The sequence below is a fragment of the Camelina sativa genome, chromosome 1 (genome assembly GCF_030686135.1).
Source record: "Camelina sativa cultivar CO46 ecotype springtype chromosome 1, ASM3068613v1".
In the NCBI taxonomy this organism is placed as follows: Eukaryota; Viridiplantae; Streptophyta; class Magnoliopsida; order Brassicales; family Brassicaceae; genus Camelina; species Camelina sativa.
The window spans coordinates 14,044,301-14,064,111 of NC_141880.1; the positions used below are offsets into that span (position 1 = coordinate 14,044,301).

The 19,811-nt window shown below is 35.4% G+C and overlaps 1 protein-coding gene, 1 long non-coding RNA gene and 1 pseudogene across 8 annotated transcripts; 2 read left to right on the plus strand and 1 right to left on the minus strand.

The window, feature by feature from the left end:
- The first annotated feature begins 6,765 nt into the window (after positions 1-6,765).
- LOC147949909 (uncharacterized) lies at positions 6,766-11,375 on the plus strand (annotated as a pseudogene).
- Positions 11,376-12,200: 825 nt separating this feature from the next.
- On the minus strand, positions 12,201-13,240 carry LOC104791359 (uncharacterized). Its single transcript, XR_768897.2, has 4 exons — positions 13,059-13,240; positions 12,775-12,919; positions 12,593-12,679; positions 12,201-12,510 (listed from the first exon to the last, which is right to left on the minus strand). It is a non-coding gene; the product is annotated as an uncharacterized LOC104791359 (long non-coding RNA).
- Positions 13,241-14,151: 911 nt separating this feature from the next.
- LOC104791364 (protein NLP1) lies at positions 14,152-19,071 on the plus strand. 7 transcript variants are annotated; one of them, XM_087458578.1, is made up of 6 exons: positions 14,152-14,463; positions 14,611-14,703; positions 15,341-16,379; positions 16,461-16,567; positions 16,654-17,616; positions 17,939-19,071. In XM_087458578.1, exons 5-6 carry the CDS (start codon positions 17,064-17,066, stop codon positions 18,781-18,783), a joined length of 1,398 nt encoding a protein of 465 aa, XP_087314704.1. In that variant the 5' UTR covers positions 14,152-14,463; positions 14,611-14,703; positions 15,341-16,379; positions 16,461-16,567; positions 16,654-17,063; the 3' UTR covers positions 18,784-19,071. The 7 variants fall into 7 exon arrangements, with proteins under 7 accessions (XP_087314704.1, XP_010515539.1, XP_010515548.1 ...); XM_010517237.3 differs by having other exon boundaries at positions 14,205-14,463; positions 16,461-16,508; positions 16,587-17,616; XM_087458571.1 differs by lacking the exons at positions 14,152-14,463; positions 14,611-14,703 and adding exons at positions 14,720-14,941; positions 15,146-15,254 and having other exon boundaries at positions 16,461-16,508; positions 16,587-17,616.
- Positions 19,072-19,811: the final 740 nt, after the last annotated feature.

Here is a 19,811-nt window from a genome sequence, read left to right on the forward strand (position 1 = left end):
AATAAGATACTTTTGTTATCATTCACAATTTTTTTTAAATTTATAATCTTTACAATCGTAATAGGATGAATGTCAATTGTTTAATAGATTATCTAGGTAAAAATGATAAATGTTAAAAGTTTAGAGTTTACAAGAAATTGCTAAAACTATCCTTCATGGTAATGATGAAGTCGAAGAAGATATTGCGATACCTTTAGAACCGGTTGCCAACACCATATTTGTGTTATTAATTTAGTTTTCTTTTTGTAATTATTTAATGATTTATAGCTTTGTATAATTTAGTTGGTTTGGTGTATATAAAATTTAGATTATGTATTATATACAAATTTTATATAACCATTGATAATCATAAGCACAATTGTAAAGTTTTGATGCTATTTTTGGAGAAATTTGAATGTTTATTTGGATTTTTAACTATTAAATTATCTCGATACAATAAAAATTGTATTATAGTTTATAGTATTTTCTAGTCTATTAAAATGCACGAAACAAGTTTTTATATCTTATGAGGAATATAAGTTGACAAAAAAAGAGAGGACATTTTTTAAATTTCTTTTAACAATGTTCAAGTTTTAAACTTGGAAAAACATGCATGTTTTTTCTGAAAAGATCAGTAAAAAGTCAAAAATTCTTTCAATCTTTTTGTGATTTAAGCATCCCACCAATTATACGCACTCAAAAAGATCTGTAATTTTGTAATTTTTGAGGAGATCTTAGCCACTTCATATAGTTTTTACATCTAAAAATGAATATAATCAAGAATCATATCAAACTCTTTGTAAGCTTATACAATTTCTGGCCGTCACTTTAAACCAAATATGATAGTGTAAAGAGAATGATTTGTTATGGTTGATACATTTAGGTACATCTATCTTTTATTTTTTATAATTGTAGTGCTAGAGAACAATGACTCGATATATGACCAAAATAAGATAGCTTGATTGTAACAAAAACAATCAGATTTATTTGTTGACATGTAAAAGAATATCATTAAAAGGTAATACTACATTTATTAGCGAGAAAATGGTGGTAAAAGAGTGTGGTAGACTAAAAATTGGTGATATAGTTGTAAGACTATTTGGTTGGAGATGATGACACAATAAGAGTTAGAAAAAAAAAAACTAAAATCTTAACTATTAGTTGTGATCATTTGCAACTATATAAAAGACAGATCAATCTTACTGTAACACAATTGTAATGATTATCGTCTAATTTATTTTTAATATAATTCTTGATGTGATTGATGAACCATGTATTTATTTAAAATTCATATATATGATCATTAGTATGTTACTAAAGCTTATTTATAACAATTTGGTTTTGAATCAACATTTTTTTTTTGTAACAGTTTAATTTTGTTATTTGCACCATAGGTGTCAAATAAACCATATTATTGGTGTAATATATAAATTTGTTCTGCGCATAAAATTGGTATTAAAAATATGAAAAAAACAAATGAAAATAGTACAAAAAAATATTTTATTGTCAAAAAGTTGAGAAATTAAATTATAGTAAATTATAGTAAATTAAACGATAGTTGCACACATTGCTAACAATTAAAATAAGAAGATGACACATATCAAAATATTAGAACAAGTTTGATGTTGAGCTTTCATTTCGCAAGAATATGATTATATGATATATTGATTATTGTTTGTGATTATTTCCAATTACAGAACAAAATATCTACTTTATTACAACATCACTTCATGATCTTTTTTTAGGATATGAGGAAGTGATCTATCTTCAACAAGAACTTGAGATGGTATTATCAAATTAAGAAGTGCTTCAAGTATTGAATCTTCGAAAAATGCAAAAAATAATGCTATTCGTTTTAAGATCAAGATAATTTGAACCTCGGTGTTGACTCTTATTGGTGGAATATTATTTTTGGCTTTTGCCATTAGCTTTCTACTTGTGAGTAAAGAAGTTTGAAATTTTCCATATAATGCTATTTCCAAGAAAATAAAATCAAAATTGAAATATTGTAGTTCAATGTTATTTCTTAATTATATTTTAATTGATAAATTTGATGAACTATATAATATTCAAAATTCATACATTATCGTTTTATCATACATATGGTAATTAGTATGCCATAAATTTGTTTTTTTTATAACTATGTAGTTTTGGAATTGATCAATCAATTTATTTATAAGAGTTTAATTATGTTCTCCACATTATAAGTGTCAAATAAACTATATTATTGGTGTCATATATGAATATTTTTCCTGACATAATATTGATATTTAAAATATTGATAAATAAAAGACTGAGAAAATTATTTATTTATATTTAGTCAATGTAAAGAAATTAATCATAATAAATTAATATAATAATTAAACACATCACTAACAATTAAAAGAGACTAATATGACAAATTTCAAATATTAAAAGTAAATGTTAAAAAGTTTAGAGTAAATTTCAAGAAACATTCTTATATTATATAAGATTGACTCCAATGTTCAACATTTTTTCAACTATTTAAAAGTTTATATTGATGGTCATTTCCGAAACTAACAATCAAGTATTGCTAAATAGGAAAAAGAGATTTCATCACAGGTGATAGACTTACTAGGCTAAGAAACTACATAAAATCATGAAAATATGAATATCAATTTTGATATCATAATATTTAAAAGACAAAAAGTGTGATTATGTTATTTGATACTCAAATGAATATACATCTTAGTTTAATATATACAAGAACCAAAGATTTGAATGAACATTAATTGAACATTAATGTTCATGTTGTATTGTTCATCGCGTGACAATATGATTCTTGCAATTATGAGTAAAATGTGAGTATATTTTTTTTATAAGAAATATGATTGTATAATTTTTACTCTAAAACAATTTTTATTGTAGTTTTCATGAAAAACATATATTTACATTTTTTTTTTTGGATAAACAGATAAGACGTTTAAATAAATTATACTAGACTTGTTGTCCTATACAACAAATATTTTTTTTATATAGAAATAGACGGAAAAATTAAGATCGATTGACATATTTTCATGATCAAATCAGAATTATGTTTCTCTCTATACTTTTTTTTCTTGATGCAAAAACAGTTTGTCTATGTTTTAGCTTTACAAAAAAAGGTACCATTATAGGTGGATGGCATGGAAATCAACCATTTTAGACATAGTTTTCAAATTTACAAAAATGTACAGTATTTATACTCCACCTCTAAGATTGTGAAAATCAACACTAAAGAATGTGTGAATAAATTTTGGTTTATGCAGATTTAAAATTAGTAATTATTTGTATCTATAAAAGTCAACCATGCTTTGAATGGTCAATAAGTCCAATTAACTCACAAACATGTATAGATTTAAATTAGTATTTTTGTTTTACATTTGATATATTAGTTTTTAAATCTGTAGGCAAAAAAAAAATAAATCTAAAAACCAAAAACAAAGAACCAAAAAAAACAATTTAAAAACTACATGGACTTAATAAAAACAAGAATCCACAAGATTTTGATTAGACTTCTTTTTTTTTTCGTTAAGGGAAATCAGATTTATGCATCTGCTTGGGAGCTATAAATAGATCTATGTAGAGGACAAGATTTTTCTGTTTTGTTTTAGTCATCATATAACTTCGGACCGGCTCTGACCATCATCATTTCTTTACTTATCTTTTGTACCATTACCAAATTTGTTCATATTAGATAACAATGTGTATTTTTGCGGTAACTACATGCAATGAAGAGGGTGAAGCTATATCTCTACTCCGCAACAATAAGAATAGGTTAGACATTGCTATGATACAAGCTAATAAATCAAATGGTGATAGGATCCGGTATATCTCGGAAATCGGATCAGAAATGGATCTTGTAATAATTAGTAAGAACCTAATCATTTTTAATCAAATTATTTAATTATCATGTCGTTGACATTGGACTAAGAGTAGTTTCAAAATGCAACAACAAAAGCCTCCTTTTTTTAACCGCAGTGATAACTACATGGACTTAATAAAAACAAGAATCCACAAGTATTTTTTAAAAAAAAAAACCCAAAGAAAAAACCAAAATTTTAAAATCTTGTATGAAAATGAGCATTTGAAAAACAAAGACGTTTTGCTCAGAAAAGAAACACTATATCAAAATATTTGGGTTGGACGCACACATAGAGATAGCCCTCGGCATATTAACCGAACCCGAAACCCGAATCCAAACCCGACCTAAAGTAGGGAGTTCGGTTTGGGTTCGGGAAATATGTAAAACCCGATCGAGTGTAATGTTTCTAAAGTTCGGATACCTGATCGGATTCGGATATTACCCGAAACCCGAAGTAAAACCCGAATAACCCGAAAATATAACACTTGATCCCTAAATCCCTAGTTTTACTTTACTCTTTCTCTTCGCACTCGCAGACAGAAAGTACGGTTTCTCTCTTAAAAATTATACACCAAATCGTCAAACTGGATACACCAAATCAAAGGGTTGTCGCATCTTCTCCTCCTTCTGAAACTTCACGGAGGAAATCAAAGGTTTGTCTTCTTCAAAATTGGGATTTTGTAAAACTGAAACTGAAACTGGGCTCTTCATCTTCGTGTCTTGTTGCCATGATTTCTTGTTCTTGGTTTAGAGATGGGACTTGCTTCTACAATCATTCTGAGTGAATTTGTTTGAATCCTTAGTAGAACGATTGATTGAAATTAGGGCTGATTGGCTTCCCATTTCCTTGTTTTAGAGTTCCATCGTTGAGTTCCTGTTTTGATTTTCCATGTTTGTGCTTTGAGATGTGTTTAGTGTTGCCCATTTCACTTCCTCTTTGTCTGACTGTTTCGCTTGTTTCAGTTTTTTTCTTCTGTAATCTACAATTAGGATCTAGTTACAATGATGCTAAATCATGAATATTCCAACTTTCCATGGCCGATGATAATGCTTTATAAATATTTACCCACTGTTGTCTTTGTCAAAGTGTTGGAAGGCTGAGTAGAGATGCTCTTCTCTGTCGAGTCTGTTGATATGCATTGTAGCTGCTATAAATTCCCCATAGTCTATTGTTCCATTACCGTCCGCATCAGCCTTTTAAAAAAAAAAACATCATCAGTTTTTGTTTTGGCATCTTAATAGATAAATAGCACACAAAAGTTGAGACTTACAGCTTCCATTCGTTACATATGTATATATATATATATATCTCTTTGTCTATTGTTTTGTGTTTTGTTGATGATGCATTAGCCCTCTTCTCTCTTTGTCTATTGTTTTGTTAACGTGTGACTTATGATTTGCAGATGGATTCATCCTCTCCAAATTTTGATGATGACGAGAGAGATATACACGAAGAAGAAGAGGTTCTAACACCCGAGTCTAATCGAAGGAGCAAAAAGAAACAAACTCGTAATGACGGATCAGAGTCTGAGCAGCCTGAGTCTAAGACCCAAAAGACTCTCAACCCAAGATCAAATGTATGGCAACATTTCACAAGAATGAAGGACAATCGTGACAAATGTAACTGCAACTATTGTGGAAAGGAATTCAGTTGTCCAACAAAGTCAGGGACAAAAACTTTGTGGAATCATCTAAAAATATGTAAGGCATATTTGGCATGGGAAGACTGTCAAAATCCATCCGAAGGTCAACAGGTTATTAGTAAAGATGGGAGTTTACAATCTGGAAAAGTGCATGAGCATATTTTTAGAGAAGCATTGAATGAAATGGTGGTGATAGGAGAGTTACCATTGTCGTTTGTAGAATGTGCGGCAATGAAACATTTTTGCAACAAGGTGCCACTTCTATCTTCTATCACTGTTTTTTTTATGTTTCTAATACATGATTCTAATACATGATTCTAATCAATGTTTTTTCTTATGTAATCCACTTAGGTGAACCTGTACAAGCCGCATTCAAGAAGGACAACAGGAAGAGACATAGTAAAGATTTTTGTTGAGAGGAAAGTTACTCTAAAAAAATGGTTTCTCACAACCAAGCAAAGAGTCTCACTCACAACTGATATATGGGTTTCCTCTGTAACTGGTACGGTTTTTTTAAATCAAATTGCAATATATTATGATTAATGTTTCTACTCAATTAGTGAAGATTCTTATCAATGTTTTTTTTTTACAGGTTCAAGTTATATGGTTATAACTGCCCACTACATTGATAAGAATTGGCGTCTAAAGAAGCTTATTATAGGATTCAAGCATGTCGAAGATCACAGAAGTAAAACAATCGCCAATACACTGCTGAAATGTCTAGCTGAATGGGGGATAGAAAGGTTGTTTACTATTATTGTTGATAATGCAACAACTAATACTAGTGCTTTGAGTCAGTTTCAGTCTGCTTTCTCTTTAGTTAGTGAGGATTCTCTGGTTTTGGGTGGAGATTTTATGCATATGAGATGCGCTGGACATATCATTAACTTGATAGTGAAGGATGGACTGACTGAGATTGATTCAAGTGTGACTGCAATCGGCAATGCAATCTCATATGTTAGAGGAGGACCAAATAGGAGGAAGTCATTTCAGCTGAGAGTAGATTCTGGTAAGTTTTCAAAAGGTAGTTTGCCACTAGATGTCTGCACTAGATGGAATTTGACATTTTTGATGTTGAATAGGGCGTTAAAGTTCAATGGAGCATTTGATAGGATGGAGTTTGAAGATAAGCTGTATTATGATCATTTCTTAGAGACTGAGAATGGAGTGAAAAGGATTGGACCTCCTCAGAGAGATGATTGACGTAAGGTTGAAAGGTTAGTGAAGTTTCTCCAAGTTTTCTACCATGCGACATTGGTTGTATCTGCATCTACGACTATGAATGCATACAAGTGTTATGGTGAGATAGTTAACATAGCAGTCGAGCTTCAGTTGCTTTGTCATAGTTCTGATAATGACGTGAATGTAAATGCACAAAAGATGTTTGACAAATTCGACAAGTACTGGGATGGCATGAAGAACATCAACAAGATGTTGGTACTTGTTAGTGTTTTCGATCCGAGAAAGAAGATGCAGTATGCAAATTTGTGTTTTGAGGAGCTATATGGGGAAAAGAGTATAACAACTACGATGTTGTATAATTCAGTTTTGAGCATCTTTCGTGATATGTATAACAAATATACTACAAGATACGATGCAAGAGAAAATGAGGAACTTTCTCATTCTCAGTCTTCAACTCAGAGTACTCAAGATAGACAAACAGATCGAGTATTTGACTCCATGGAGGATGAGCTTGATGGATACAACCCAGTGTACCATAAGTATGATACATTGCTTAGAAAGATTGGAGTTAGAAACACAAATGAGTTGGATACTTATCTCAGGGAAGAAGTTGAGAATCCTGAATTGATGATGGGAATTGAGTATGATGTACTCTCTTGGTGGAAAGTCAATAGTGGCAAGTATCCTATTTTATCTCAGATGGCTAGAGATTTATTTGCTATGCAGGTGTCTTCAGTTGCTTATGAAAGTGCTTTTAGCACTAGTGGAAGGATAATAAACCCATATAGAAGTTGTCTCACACACTATATGGTGGAGATTCTGATGTGTACAGAACAGTGGCTCAAACAAGACCTTAAGTTTGAAGATATTGTGCTTACAAATGCACAAATTCTTGCTGAGTTTGAGTATGAGGATGAACTTGAAAGAGGTTTGTTTCTAATCTTGCTTAATGCTTACTATCTTAAGTTTTTGGTGTTAATATAAACTTATCTCTCAATGCTTGTAATTATTTTTTTTTCAGAGTATGGAAGTGATTCAGAAGGACCTTAAGTTATTCACATGCCAAAGGGAAGATGCACAAGAGAAGTGAACCAAAGAATGAAAGAAGCTGTTTTGGAAGATTTCAAGTTGATTTTCTCAATGATTTGTACTTTGTAGAATGTTTGACTGAGACTTGAATTTCTTTTTTCTTTTGCTTTGAACATTTGACATTGCATTTAAGTCACCTTTGTAAGCATTTGACATTGCATTGCTTTGAACATTTGACATTGCATTGCTTTGAACATAATCGGGTTTTGATCAGGTTTTGGACAGCCCGATCGGGTTCTTTGAGTTTCGGGTATACCCAAACAAAACCCGAACCCGAAGGAACCCGATCCGAACCCGACCCGATAGTATATAAAACCCGATCGGGTACTATAGGGGTGAACCCGAAAACCTGAAAACCCGAATGTCCAAGCCTACATAGAGATCTCTATATCTTTTGTACCTAAAACCCTAGATTTAATTTTGCCGAATATCCGACAGATATCTTTATATCTATATCTTTTGCAGTGTTGGGGGACTTCAATCAAATACTCCATCCAACTGAGCACTCTACGGCTGACAGTGTAAATGTGGACTTGCCCACTAGAAATTTCAGAGAATCGCTGTTTAATGCTGTTTTGGTTGATCTTAACTACAGAGGTAACTCATTCACTTGGTGGAACAAAAGGAAGACAGCACCAGTAGCAAAAAAGTTAGATCATATTTTGGTAAATGACATGTGGACGACAGTGTTTCCATCTTCTCTGGGTGAGTTTGGGGCTCTGGATTTCTCAGATCATTCTAGTTGTGGGATAAGACTAGATGCAGCAGTTCCTAGAACAAGGAAGCCTTTTAAGTTCTACAACTACCTCTTGAAGAACCATGAGTTTGTGTCTCTGATAGGACTGGAATAGTTCTCTTTGAATGTAGCGGGGTCTGCAATGTTCAGGATTTCCAAGAAATTAAAAACTTTGAAGAAAGTTATCAGAGATTTTAGAAGACAGAATTATTCAGACTTGGAGAAGAGAACTGAGGAAGCACATGAGAGACTGATCCTTGCTCAATCCAGTATGTTAGTTAATCCAAACTTACTCAATGTAGAAAATGAGATGGAAATGCAAAGGAAGTGGCAAATATTGGCGACTGCAAAAGAGAGTTTCTTTTATCAGAGGTCAAGAGTCACATGGTTAAGGGAAGGAGACTTAAACACATCTTATTTCCACAAAATGGCTTCAGCAAGACAATCAATGAATCACATTCATTATCTGATCGATGGCAATGGTGAACGTGTTGAAGGTCAAACAGAAATTCAGAATCATTGTATCGAGTATTTTCAAAGGAGTTTGGAGGGAGAGAATGATCAGCCTAACTTCAATGCTCTGATGTGCAGCGGAACAATATCATTGCCCCTTTCTCTAGTGAGGAAATAAAAGCAGTTTTTTCCCTCTTCCTAGAAATAAAGCTAGCGGCCCTGATGGCTTCACTGCTGAATTCTTTTGTGGGTGTTGGTCAATTATAGGAGCTGAAGTGACCGAAGCTGTTAAGGAGTTTTTGACCTCTGGTCAATTACTTAAGCAATGGAATGCTACTAATCTGGTCTTAATCCCTAAAGTCCCGAATGCTTCTACCATGACAGAGTTTAGACCAATTTCTTGCCTAAACAAAATGTACAAAGTTATCTCTAAATTGCTTGCAGGACGTCTAAAGGATATCCTCCCTGATATTATCAGTCATTCCCAATCAGCTTTCTTGCCAGGCCGTCTTCTATTGGAGAATGTGCTACTCGCAACAGAGATTGTCCAGGGCTATAGTAAGAAGAACATCCCACCCATTGCAATGTTAAAAGTTGACCTTAGGAAGGCTTTCGACTCAGTTAGGTGGGATTTTATCATTTCAACCCTCAGAGCTGTCAACTTTCCAGAGGTCTTCATTGGATGGATCGAGGAATGTATCTCTACGGCTAGTTTTTCAATCTCAGTAATGGGCAAACAGGTGGTTTCTTTAAGAGCACTAAGGGTCTGAGATAGGGGGATGCTCTGTCGCCTTATTTGTTTGTATTAGCCAAGGTAAGAATCGGGTTATATATCCTACCATCCAGGAACTTACGATTTGGAGATCTCCCATCTCATGTTTGCAGATGACGTGATGATATTCTTTGATGGGAATAGTTCTTCCTTACATAGTATTTATGAAACTATAGAGGACTTTGCAGGCTGGTTAGGGTTGCACATGAATAGGGAGAAGACACAACTCTTTCACGCAGGCTTGAAACAATTCGAATCCAATGCTTTGTCAAGTTATGGATTCACATGTGGGTCTCTGCCTATTAGATATTTAGGTCTGCCCCTGATGAGTAGAAAGCTAAAAGTTGCAGAATACGCCCCTCTTATTGAGAAGATTTCAGCTCGATTCAATTCCTGGACTACCAGATCTCTATCATTTGCAGGCAGACTTTAACTGATTGCATCTGTAATTTCTGGAACTGTTAACTTTTGGATATCCACCTTCATTCTCCCTCTTTGTTGTATTAAGAAAATTGAATCTTTATGTTCAAGTTTTCTCTGGTCTGGTAGTATCGATAAGAGAGGAATGGTGAAAGTGGCTTGGTCTCAAGTCTGCTTGCCAAAAAATGAAGGAGGCCTGGGATTAAGGAGGTTTGCGGAGTGGAATAGAACTCTATGCTTAAGAATGATTTGGCTCCTGTTTTCTAACAGTGGCTCTCTCTGGGTTGCCTGGCATAAGCATCACAACTGCAGCAATACAACAAGTTTCTGGAATTTGTCTGAAAAACCCACTGATTCATGGAACTGGAAGTGCCTGCTAAGGCTACAAGGTCTAGCTAAGAGATTTCTCAAATGTAACATTGGTAATGGCAGGCTCGCCAGCTTCTGGTTTGACAATTGGACACCTCTTGGCCCTTTGATCAAAACCATTGGCAGTCACGGCCCTAGAGACCTCAGAATTGAGTTAAATGCAAAGGTTTCTGATGCATGCAGTTCTGAAGGTTGGAGTTGGCAGATCCGAGATCTGAGCAGACACTGAGCCTTCATGTGCATCTAACCAGTATAGACAAGCCAAGTGATGAGAAAGGTTCAGACAGTTATGAATGGATGGTAGATAACAAAGGCTGCAATGGCTTCTCTTCAGCTAAAACTTGGTATGTGCTAAGACCGAGAGCGGCTACAGTCGATTGGTACACTTCTGTTTGGTTCAAAGGGGCCACACCTAAACATGCTTTCTTTATGTGGATTGCAAACCTTGATCGTCTGCCTACAAAAATCAGACTTGAGCACTGGGGTCTGCAGATCAATACATCATGCACTCTTTGTTCCGCTCATGCTGAAACAAGAGATCATTTGTTGTTGTCGTGTGATTATGCTCTGTTCCTATGGAATGCAGTGAGCAGGAGATTGGAACAGGCACCCATATCTTTTCTTACATGGTCTGATTTACTCTCTTCGACGCAGGTTAAGAACAACAGGTCGCCACCTATCCTGCGTAAACTGATTGCACAATCAGTATTGTACGCCATCTGGAAACAGCGTAATAATCTGCACCACAATCAGATTCATGTGTTGCCATCGGTACTTTTCAAGTATATTGACCGTGAGATCAAGAACACCATCACTGCCAGAATTCTCAACAAGCGCTTCATGAAGCTGATGAGCTTATGGATTTAACGAAGTTAGAACTTTCTCTAATTTGTCCTGTTGCTTTCTTGTTTTATCTTTTTGCCAAGAAACCAACTACACAGGCTGTATAATTTGTATCACCAAACTATTCATATTTATATGATATTTGCGAGTTTAAATATTTGAACCACATAATCACAAATATTTCATAACATCACATATTGATACAAAAAGCCCAAAAATATGTATGGCCCAACAATTTAAGGCCCAAATTATTTCTTTTTTTCCATAAATATTACTCCCGCAATGCATTTCGAGGAATCGAGGATTTCAAAAAAAATATATATATTTTGAAAAAAACTTCGAAAATGAAGAAGACGAGTAAGGAGGAGAAGCTAGGGTGCCGGGGAAGGAGAGATGATAAGCGATATGTTAAAATTCCTTTGAAGAGAAGTAGAGAGGATTTCACAGAAAAAAGGAGAGATTTCACCGAAAGGAGGAGAGTTTTTGCGAGAGGAGGAGATATTTGGCTGAGAGGAGGAGAGAGGTAACAAAAAACTAGTTGTTGGTGGGATTACGAGAATATCGCTTCTTATGAGTAACTTTGACATCAAGTTTTATATTATAAGATAATTAGTGAAAAATATATTGATTTTTTTAGTTTTTCTTTATGATTTAGAAAAATAAATTTTTTAAAATATAAACATGTAAAATTCTGTAAATCTAATTTTTTTGAAATTTTTGACATGTGTCAACATCTAATCAATATATTTGACACATGTCACGATCATGTTAATATAATAAGATGGACTCCAATAATGTTAAACATTTTTTTAATAAATTAATTCATATGCTTAAAAAAAATTGAAATTGTTGTTTTCGGAAATTGTATATTTTCATTTTTTTGTATAAAAATGTTCATGTTGTATTTTGTTCATCGTGTGAGTATATGTGACCCAAAAATATCGATGTACTATGCATGATTTTTGCATGCAACAAGATAAACATGTTTGAAGTTGTTAGAAAATACACAAAACACCGTCAATCTAAAACCAACAAAGCTACAAATCTGAGAAGAGTTACAAAGTTTTTATGATATCAGAAGATTCATTGTTCAAGTTTGTTGCTGTTGACTCGAAGATGATGCTTCCTTCTGCTGCTTTATTGTCTCAGAAGATGGAACCTGCAAGCAATATGATCAGTTTTTTATAACATGATGAATAAGGAAAATTAAGAATTCAACAATAATAAGTTTTCCTTCTTACTTCTTGCAAGGGTTCAGCTTCTTGTTGTTGACCGGAAGATGCTACATCTTGCTGCTTTCCCAGTTCAACCATTTCAGCAGCTGGAACCTGCAAGCAAAATGATCAGCTTTTATATAACATGAATACTAAAAACCAATCATGAAGAATACAATGACTGTCACAGAGTTAGTAAGCATCCTTACTTGTGTTTTAGCTTGTAAAGCTTCAAGCGTTGCAACATTCAGAGGCGACTTTTGAGATTACGGTAGCTTCTTCTTTAGAGAAATCTCCCTTCAGATTTGGATCCATCAAGTCCGTAACATCTTTTCCAATTATTATCTCAGGAACCTAGAAACAGGAGAGAAACAACAACTCAAAACAATTGTGACTTGTGTTTCAAGAAATTGGCAATGGCAGAGAATGTAATGATTACAATCACAAAGTCTAAAGTGAGAAAGCATGACAGGACTTGAACAGAATCACTTACATGTCTTGGAGAAGTTTGCATTCCGGAGAGCAGATTCACAAGGATGGTACCAAATCTGTTAAGTAGTCGAAGTGAGATTATATTATTGTTTCCTTAAAGCAACATGTGTAGAGCCTGCCGGACTAGAGCGAAAAAAGATAAGAATTATAAATATTAGAAAGAGAGAAAGAGAGAGACGTCGTGCACAATTATATAATCTTCTTCTGTATATATATATTTGATAAAATAGCTATTGAAATGATATTTGTGAATTACACGAGGATTCAACTATTTGTATTTGATATAATTTTAATTCTTTTTAAGGATATAAAGAGTAATTAAAGAGTTTAATGACCTTTGATTTGGTCATGTCCCGGACGCGGCTAATGGAGAATCGGATGATATGGCTCCTCAAATCATTGAGAGCCGTTTTACTCATTAAGTAAAGCTTAAGCCTGGCTCTTTGGAGATTATGTAATTACGCACATATATAGATAAATAGACTAGTTTAACCATTAAATTTGGTTAATGATGAACCTACGATGTATATGGATCCTGTGTTAGTGTCCGATTGGAAACTGAGCATGTGACTCTACGACTTAACTTACATCGTTGCTCAATTTTGTTTTAGTCACTTAGTGATTTTTAAAAAGCAAAAAAAAAAGGATTTATTTACTTTGGCCTTTTTCTTTTATTGCAGTTCAGATAAAATCATAAATGATGTAATATTGGGATGTTCACAACCTGTCTAGTTAGCACCCAACATCTAAGATAACCTGACTCGTTGTAAGCTAAATGTTTGTGTGACGACGATTTTTTTTTTTTTTGTAGAATCTTATAATATCATTCCGCTAATGATGCAATTGTATACCGATCGGAGAACATTTTTTTTTTTTTGATTAGCAAAACTGTTTTAAACTAGGGCTGATGTCAGAAAGAATATAAATACAAGAGAAACTAAATTAAACTCTTAAAGGTCAAACTTTCAATGAAGGAACCTGTTCAACACGAACCTGCTCAATATAAGAATCTTGCTTGATCCGACCGATTCATTCATTGATACAGCCTAGTTCTAAGTTCTATAACCAATGAAATGAATAGCGCCGAATAAAACAAAGTACCGACGAAATAAAACAAAGTACGCATACGTAATCACCACAAATGATTAACAATAGTAATCTTATATTATATCATTAATAGAAATATTTAACTAGGGGGCAACAAGGAGAGAGAGAGAGAGCAGGACACCAACCACACGATTTAAGAAAAACATTTTTATCATCTCACCTCAAAACCAAAAACTACAAACTTCGTTCCTTTTAATTTTTTTGTTTCCTTCTTTGATCTTTCTTGCAGAAGAGAAGATTGATTTGTCTTTGAGAAACCAAAGATCGAGTGCTGTTTACTTATATTTTAATTGCAGCAGGTACGGACAAAGTTGTATATAAGTGTGATTAGAACAGTGGATGCTCTTATCACGGGTCCACTTGTCTGTCCTTGGGAAAGAATCTTTAAGCCCATACTCACATGGTTTTGAGATTAAAATAGTCTAATCATCATTTGCCTTCACCAGGTAACTTGTGTCCGGAACAAGAGAAAAAAAAAAGGAAGAAGACACCACTCAACAAAAGAGAGAGAAGCTGCTTTGTGATAAGAACTTTCACAGGTTTCTTTCTTTCCTTATATATAAATATTCCCAAGATTTGATTTTGCTTATCATTTATGTGATTTGTGTTTTGTTTATGAAGAAACAGAGTGAGCCAACAACATCTTTTTAATTTACACAGAGCAAAACCAAATCTGTGTTTCTTCTTGTCAGTGCTTTCTCTTAAGTGTTCTTGGGTTTTGGTTACAAATCTAAAGTGAAGCTTTTTATGTTTCTCTGTGTCACAAATCTTGATAAAGTTAGTAACTTTTTGGTGAAATTCTTTTACTAAATCTCTTTTAAAGTTTCTTTTGGGGGTTTTGATTTAGAATGTTTTCTGAGGGTTTTCTTTCTGAAATCTTACACTTTCATAGACAATCAGATTTGATTTCGTTTTCAATTATCTATAAGCTAGTAGTAATCTTTACTTGAGTTGTTTGATAAACGAGCTTTAATGTTCCAGAATCTAGTACTTGAAATTGGATGGCACTCTACTTTGATTGATACCATCTTAAGTCAACTCTCCATTGAAAGCGAAGCTGCTTCTTCTATGATTTCATTCTTTGGAAAAAGTACTTTGATAACAACAGTTTGATTCTTCTCTGCTCTTGTTCTTTGGTTGGGTCTTTGATAATGTTTTTGTAACCTTTTTTTTCAGGTTGAGTTTGGACATTACAAGGAGAGGAGTTTGTCTTGTGTCTATTCATCTTTAAGAGGCTTATGCTTGTCTGGTCCATGAAGAAGAATAACTAAGCACACTAGCACAGTCTCTGAGGACTTGTAGATTTGGTAGGATCTGTTAGATGTTAAGATTGAAAGAATAGAAAGAAAAAAAGAAGGAATTTTTAGACATGGAAGATGATGGTGGTGGCGATGGGGGAGAAGGAAATGGTGGGTTTTCACCTAATTCTAGCTTTGGGGCATTCCCTGACGCGGCCATGGATTTGGATTTTATGGATGAGCTCTTGTTTGATGGATGTTGGCTACAGACAACAGATAGTAAGAACTTGAACCAGGCTGAACAATCTGGTTCAGCTTCTACCGCCATGAATGACAATAGCACTTTCCTCTGCTTTGGTGAGAACCCATCTCAAGATAATGAAGAAACAGAGAACAACGAATCAATGAATCAAGAATCTTTTAACCAGGCTGAAAAGTTTCTGCTCGAAGAAGCTGAGTTGGGAAAAGGTTGGTGGATTGCTCCAAGAGCAAGTGAAGGCCCTTCTTCATCTGTGAAGGAGAGACTATTACAAGCTATTAGCGGTCTTAATGAGACGGTGCAAGATAAGGACTTCCTGGTACAGATATGGGTGCCAGTTCAGCAGGAAGGGAAGAGCTTTCTGACCACTTGGGCTCAGCCACATTTATTCAACCAAGAATACTCCAGCCTTGCTGAATACAGACATGTTTCAGAGACTTATAATTTCCCGGCTGATGAGGGTATGAACGATTATGTGGGTCTTCCCGGTCGTGTTTTCTTGCAGAAGTTGCCTGAGTGGACTCCTGATGTGCGTTTCTTTAGAAGAGATGAATATCCACGCATTAAAGAAGCCCGCAAGTGTGATGTTCGTGGGTCACTTGCCCTTCCTGTGTTCGAAAGAGGTAGTGGGATTTGTTTGGGTGTTGTTGAGATCGTCACAACAACTCAGAAGATGAATTACCGTCAAGAACTTGAAAAGATGTGTAAAGCTCTTGAGGTTTTTCTCTTCCTCTTGGTTCTTGCCTCTACCTCAAATTACGTAGATCCTAGAAATCTAAAGACATTGCTATTTTTGCAGGCTGTTGATCTAAGGAGTTCAAGTAACTTGAACACTCCAAGCTCTGAGGTGCATTAACTGGATTCTAGTTCATTCAGCACCTAGAAACAACGATATGCATTGCTAAGGTCATACCTCGTGTTTCAGTTTCTGCAGGTCTATAGTGATTTCTACTGTGCTGCATTACCTGAAATAAAAGATTTCTTGGCCACAGTCTGCAGATCATATGATTTGCCTCTAGCTTTGTCATGGGCCCCGTGTGCACCGCAAGGGAAACGTGGTTCACGACATTCTGATGAGAACTTCTCTCAATGTGTTTCAACAACCGATTCTGCTTGCTCTGTCCCAGATGAACAAAGCAAAAGTTTTTGGGAGGCATGCTCTGAACACCATCTGCTCCAGGGGGAAGGCATTGTTGGGAAAGCATTCAAGGCCACCAAGCTGTTTTTTGTGCCAGAAGTGACCACATTTAGCAAGACTAACTACCCTCTTGCCCACCACGCCAAGATATCTGGACTACATGCTGCTTTAGCAGTCCCATTAAAGAGCAAATCTGGCTTAGTTGAGTTTGTGTTGGAATTTTTCTTTCCAAAAGCCTGCCTCAACACTGAAGCGCAACAGGAGATGCTCAGGTCACTATCTGTGACGCTGCAGCAAGATTTCAGGAGTTCAAATCTTGTCATTGACAAAGATCTAGAGTTAGAAGTCGTATTGCCTGTTAGAGAGACAATGCTCTTCTCAGAAAACCCGGTAAGTGGAGCAGAAACCGCAGAGACTCTGACAGGAATTCAAATGCAAGAATCCTCATGGATATCCCACATGATAAAGGCAAACGAGAAGGGTAAAGATGTATCACTCTCCTGGGAGTACCAGAAAGAAGATCCCAAAGAGCTCTCATCTGGCCGGGAGAACCATCAGCTTGATCCGAGCCCCAATAATGTTCCTTTAGAAGCTGAGCAATTTCAGCAGGCATCAACATCAGGACTCAGAGTCGACAGCGGTCCAAGTACTGAAACACCTTCGACTGGTGGGAAAAATATGTTAGGCAGTAGGAGACCTGGAGAAAGTAGGAGATCTGGAGAAAAGAGAAGAACAAAAACAGAAAAGACCATTGGCTTGGAGGTTCTTCGACAACACTTTGCTGGAAGCCTCAAGGATGCAGCCAAGAGCATTGGTGGTAAGAAATTGTTGTACACTGCTGGAGAGATAGCTCCACTCTTTATGAATTTTGATTCTTATTGTATCTTAGGAAAATCATCACCAATACGTTCCTTAGTCCAACCCAATACATCCCAAATGAATATATAAAACAAAGATACAAGCTTTAGGATATGTGAAATTCCATGGCCAGTATAAACAGACAAGTCTAAGATGAAACCGGTATTGTCTTAGATTCTTTCTATGTGGCAGTGGATCAGCGTGTTCTAAAAACGTTTTCATCATGCATTTTATCCTTTTCTCAGACAGTGATGTGTCAAGGTCTCGTTCTTATGTTGCAGTTTGTCCAACTACCTTGAAAAGGATATGCAGGCAGCACGGAATAATGCGATGGCCCTCCCGGAAAATCAAGAAGGTAGGGCATTCGTTGAAGAAACTCCAACTTGTTATGGACTCTGTTCAAGGTGCGCAGGGCACTATCCAACTTGATTCATTCTATACAAGCTTCCCAGAGTTGAACTCCCCAAATATGTCCAGTAATGGCCCTTCCTTGAAGAGTAATGAACAGTCAAGTCATTTGAATGCTCAAACTGAAAACGGTATTATGGCTGAGGAAAACACAGCACCAAGGTCACCATCATCTCCTTGCACCAAGAGCTCTGGTTCAAGCAACAATAATGAGAACACTGCAAACATTCTAGTTTCTGAGGATGCTGATGCGGCCTTAAATAGAGCTCATAGCGAAGTGGAACTGCATCAAGTGAATCAGGAGGAAACAGATTGTCCTGGAAGAACTCAGAGCCATAAAACATTAAAGGAGCCTCGTGTTCTTGAAAATTCACCTTCATTACCGGGTAGTAGCAACAAGAGCTTAAGAGCTGGAGGTGCCATCAAAGTGAAAGCGACATTTGGTGAGGCTAGAATACGGTTTACCTTGCTCCCGAGTTGCGGCTTCAGAGAGCTGCAGCAAGAGATTGCTCGGCGTTTCAACGTAGATGACGTTTCCTGGTTTGATCTTAAGTACCTGGATGATGATAAGGAGTGGGTTCTACTGACATGTGAAGCGGATCTCGACGAATGTATCGACATATATAGATTAACGCAGACCCAAACAATTAAAATAAGTCTGAACGAAGCTTCTCAAGTCAAGTTGGGTGGTTCTTTTGGTAGCGCTGGTCCTTCCTGATGAACAATCGAAGAAGGTTGAAACTGCAAAGCACCAGAAAGACTCTATTGATTTTTTAGCTTTTGTAGAAATCTCACTTACCTTTTCAGCCTGGGAATCTTGTGTAAACATATATCCAGTGCCCTGAATACCATTTTGGAAGTGGCAATAGTAACTGGTCTCTTCTATCGCCCTAGCAGATGTCTGTACAAAAGGCGATACATTCCTGAAACTTGTATCTTATGCCTGTACAATCATTTTTTATCCAGTTACGTAAGCTTTGCAAGACTGCAACTACGGTGATTGAAATATTCTGTCTTCACTTATTTATTTTTGGGACATGTCTAATTACAGGATACTATCTAATCCATGATTATTGCATTGATGAACAGAATGTGCCAGAATACTAGTATCCATTTCATTATATTGATTATGATATTAAACACTTAAACTGATCTGGTAAAAGAGGAAAAGACAATCTGTATGCCTATGGTTAAGAAGAAATCTATTTCCAATAAAGCAGCTAACAGTTTGTGTAACAAACTTAGTCGCTTTGTATTACAACGAACTCCTATTGTTCCCAAACCAGAAAATGTGCAGACAAATAGCACAAAGAGTAGTAGCTTACATTTTCTTTTCTCCAATAATGTAGAATGTGTCCCTCCGACCCAAAATTCAAAGTACAGTAGGCTTCAAATTCATTATTAAAGCAGGCGGCACTTTTCCCTATTTTCTCCACCACCTTGGTCTTGCCGCTTATGTTTGCTCGCCAGAATCATATGTTTCGCTGACTTCAAATGCACACACCCAGAAGTCATGTTTTCTTTGAAAACCCTTGGGAACGTCGTTCTTATAAGCATATCTGTGCCCAACCATGTCATCCAGTCTGCTTCTACCAGCTTAGCTGCAAAGACAGGAAAAAAGAAAGTGAATGTCCGACTCCAAAAGAGAATGGATTCATAAACATTATCCGTGATACTTTTACCACAGGGTTTATTTAGCTTCGTTAGAGATATCTCAAACTGTACATCACAAGCTACTATAATAAG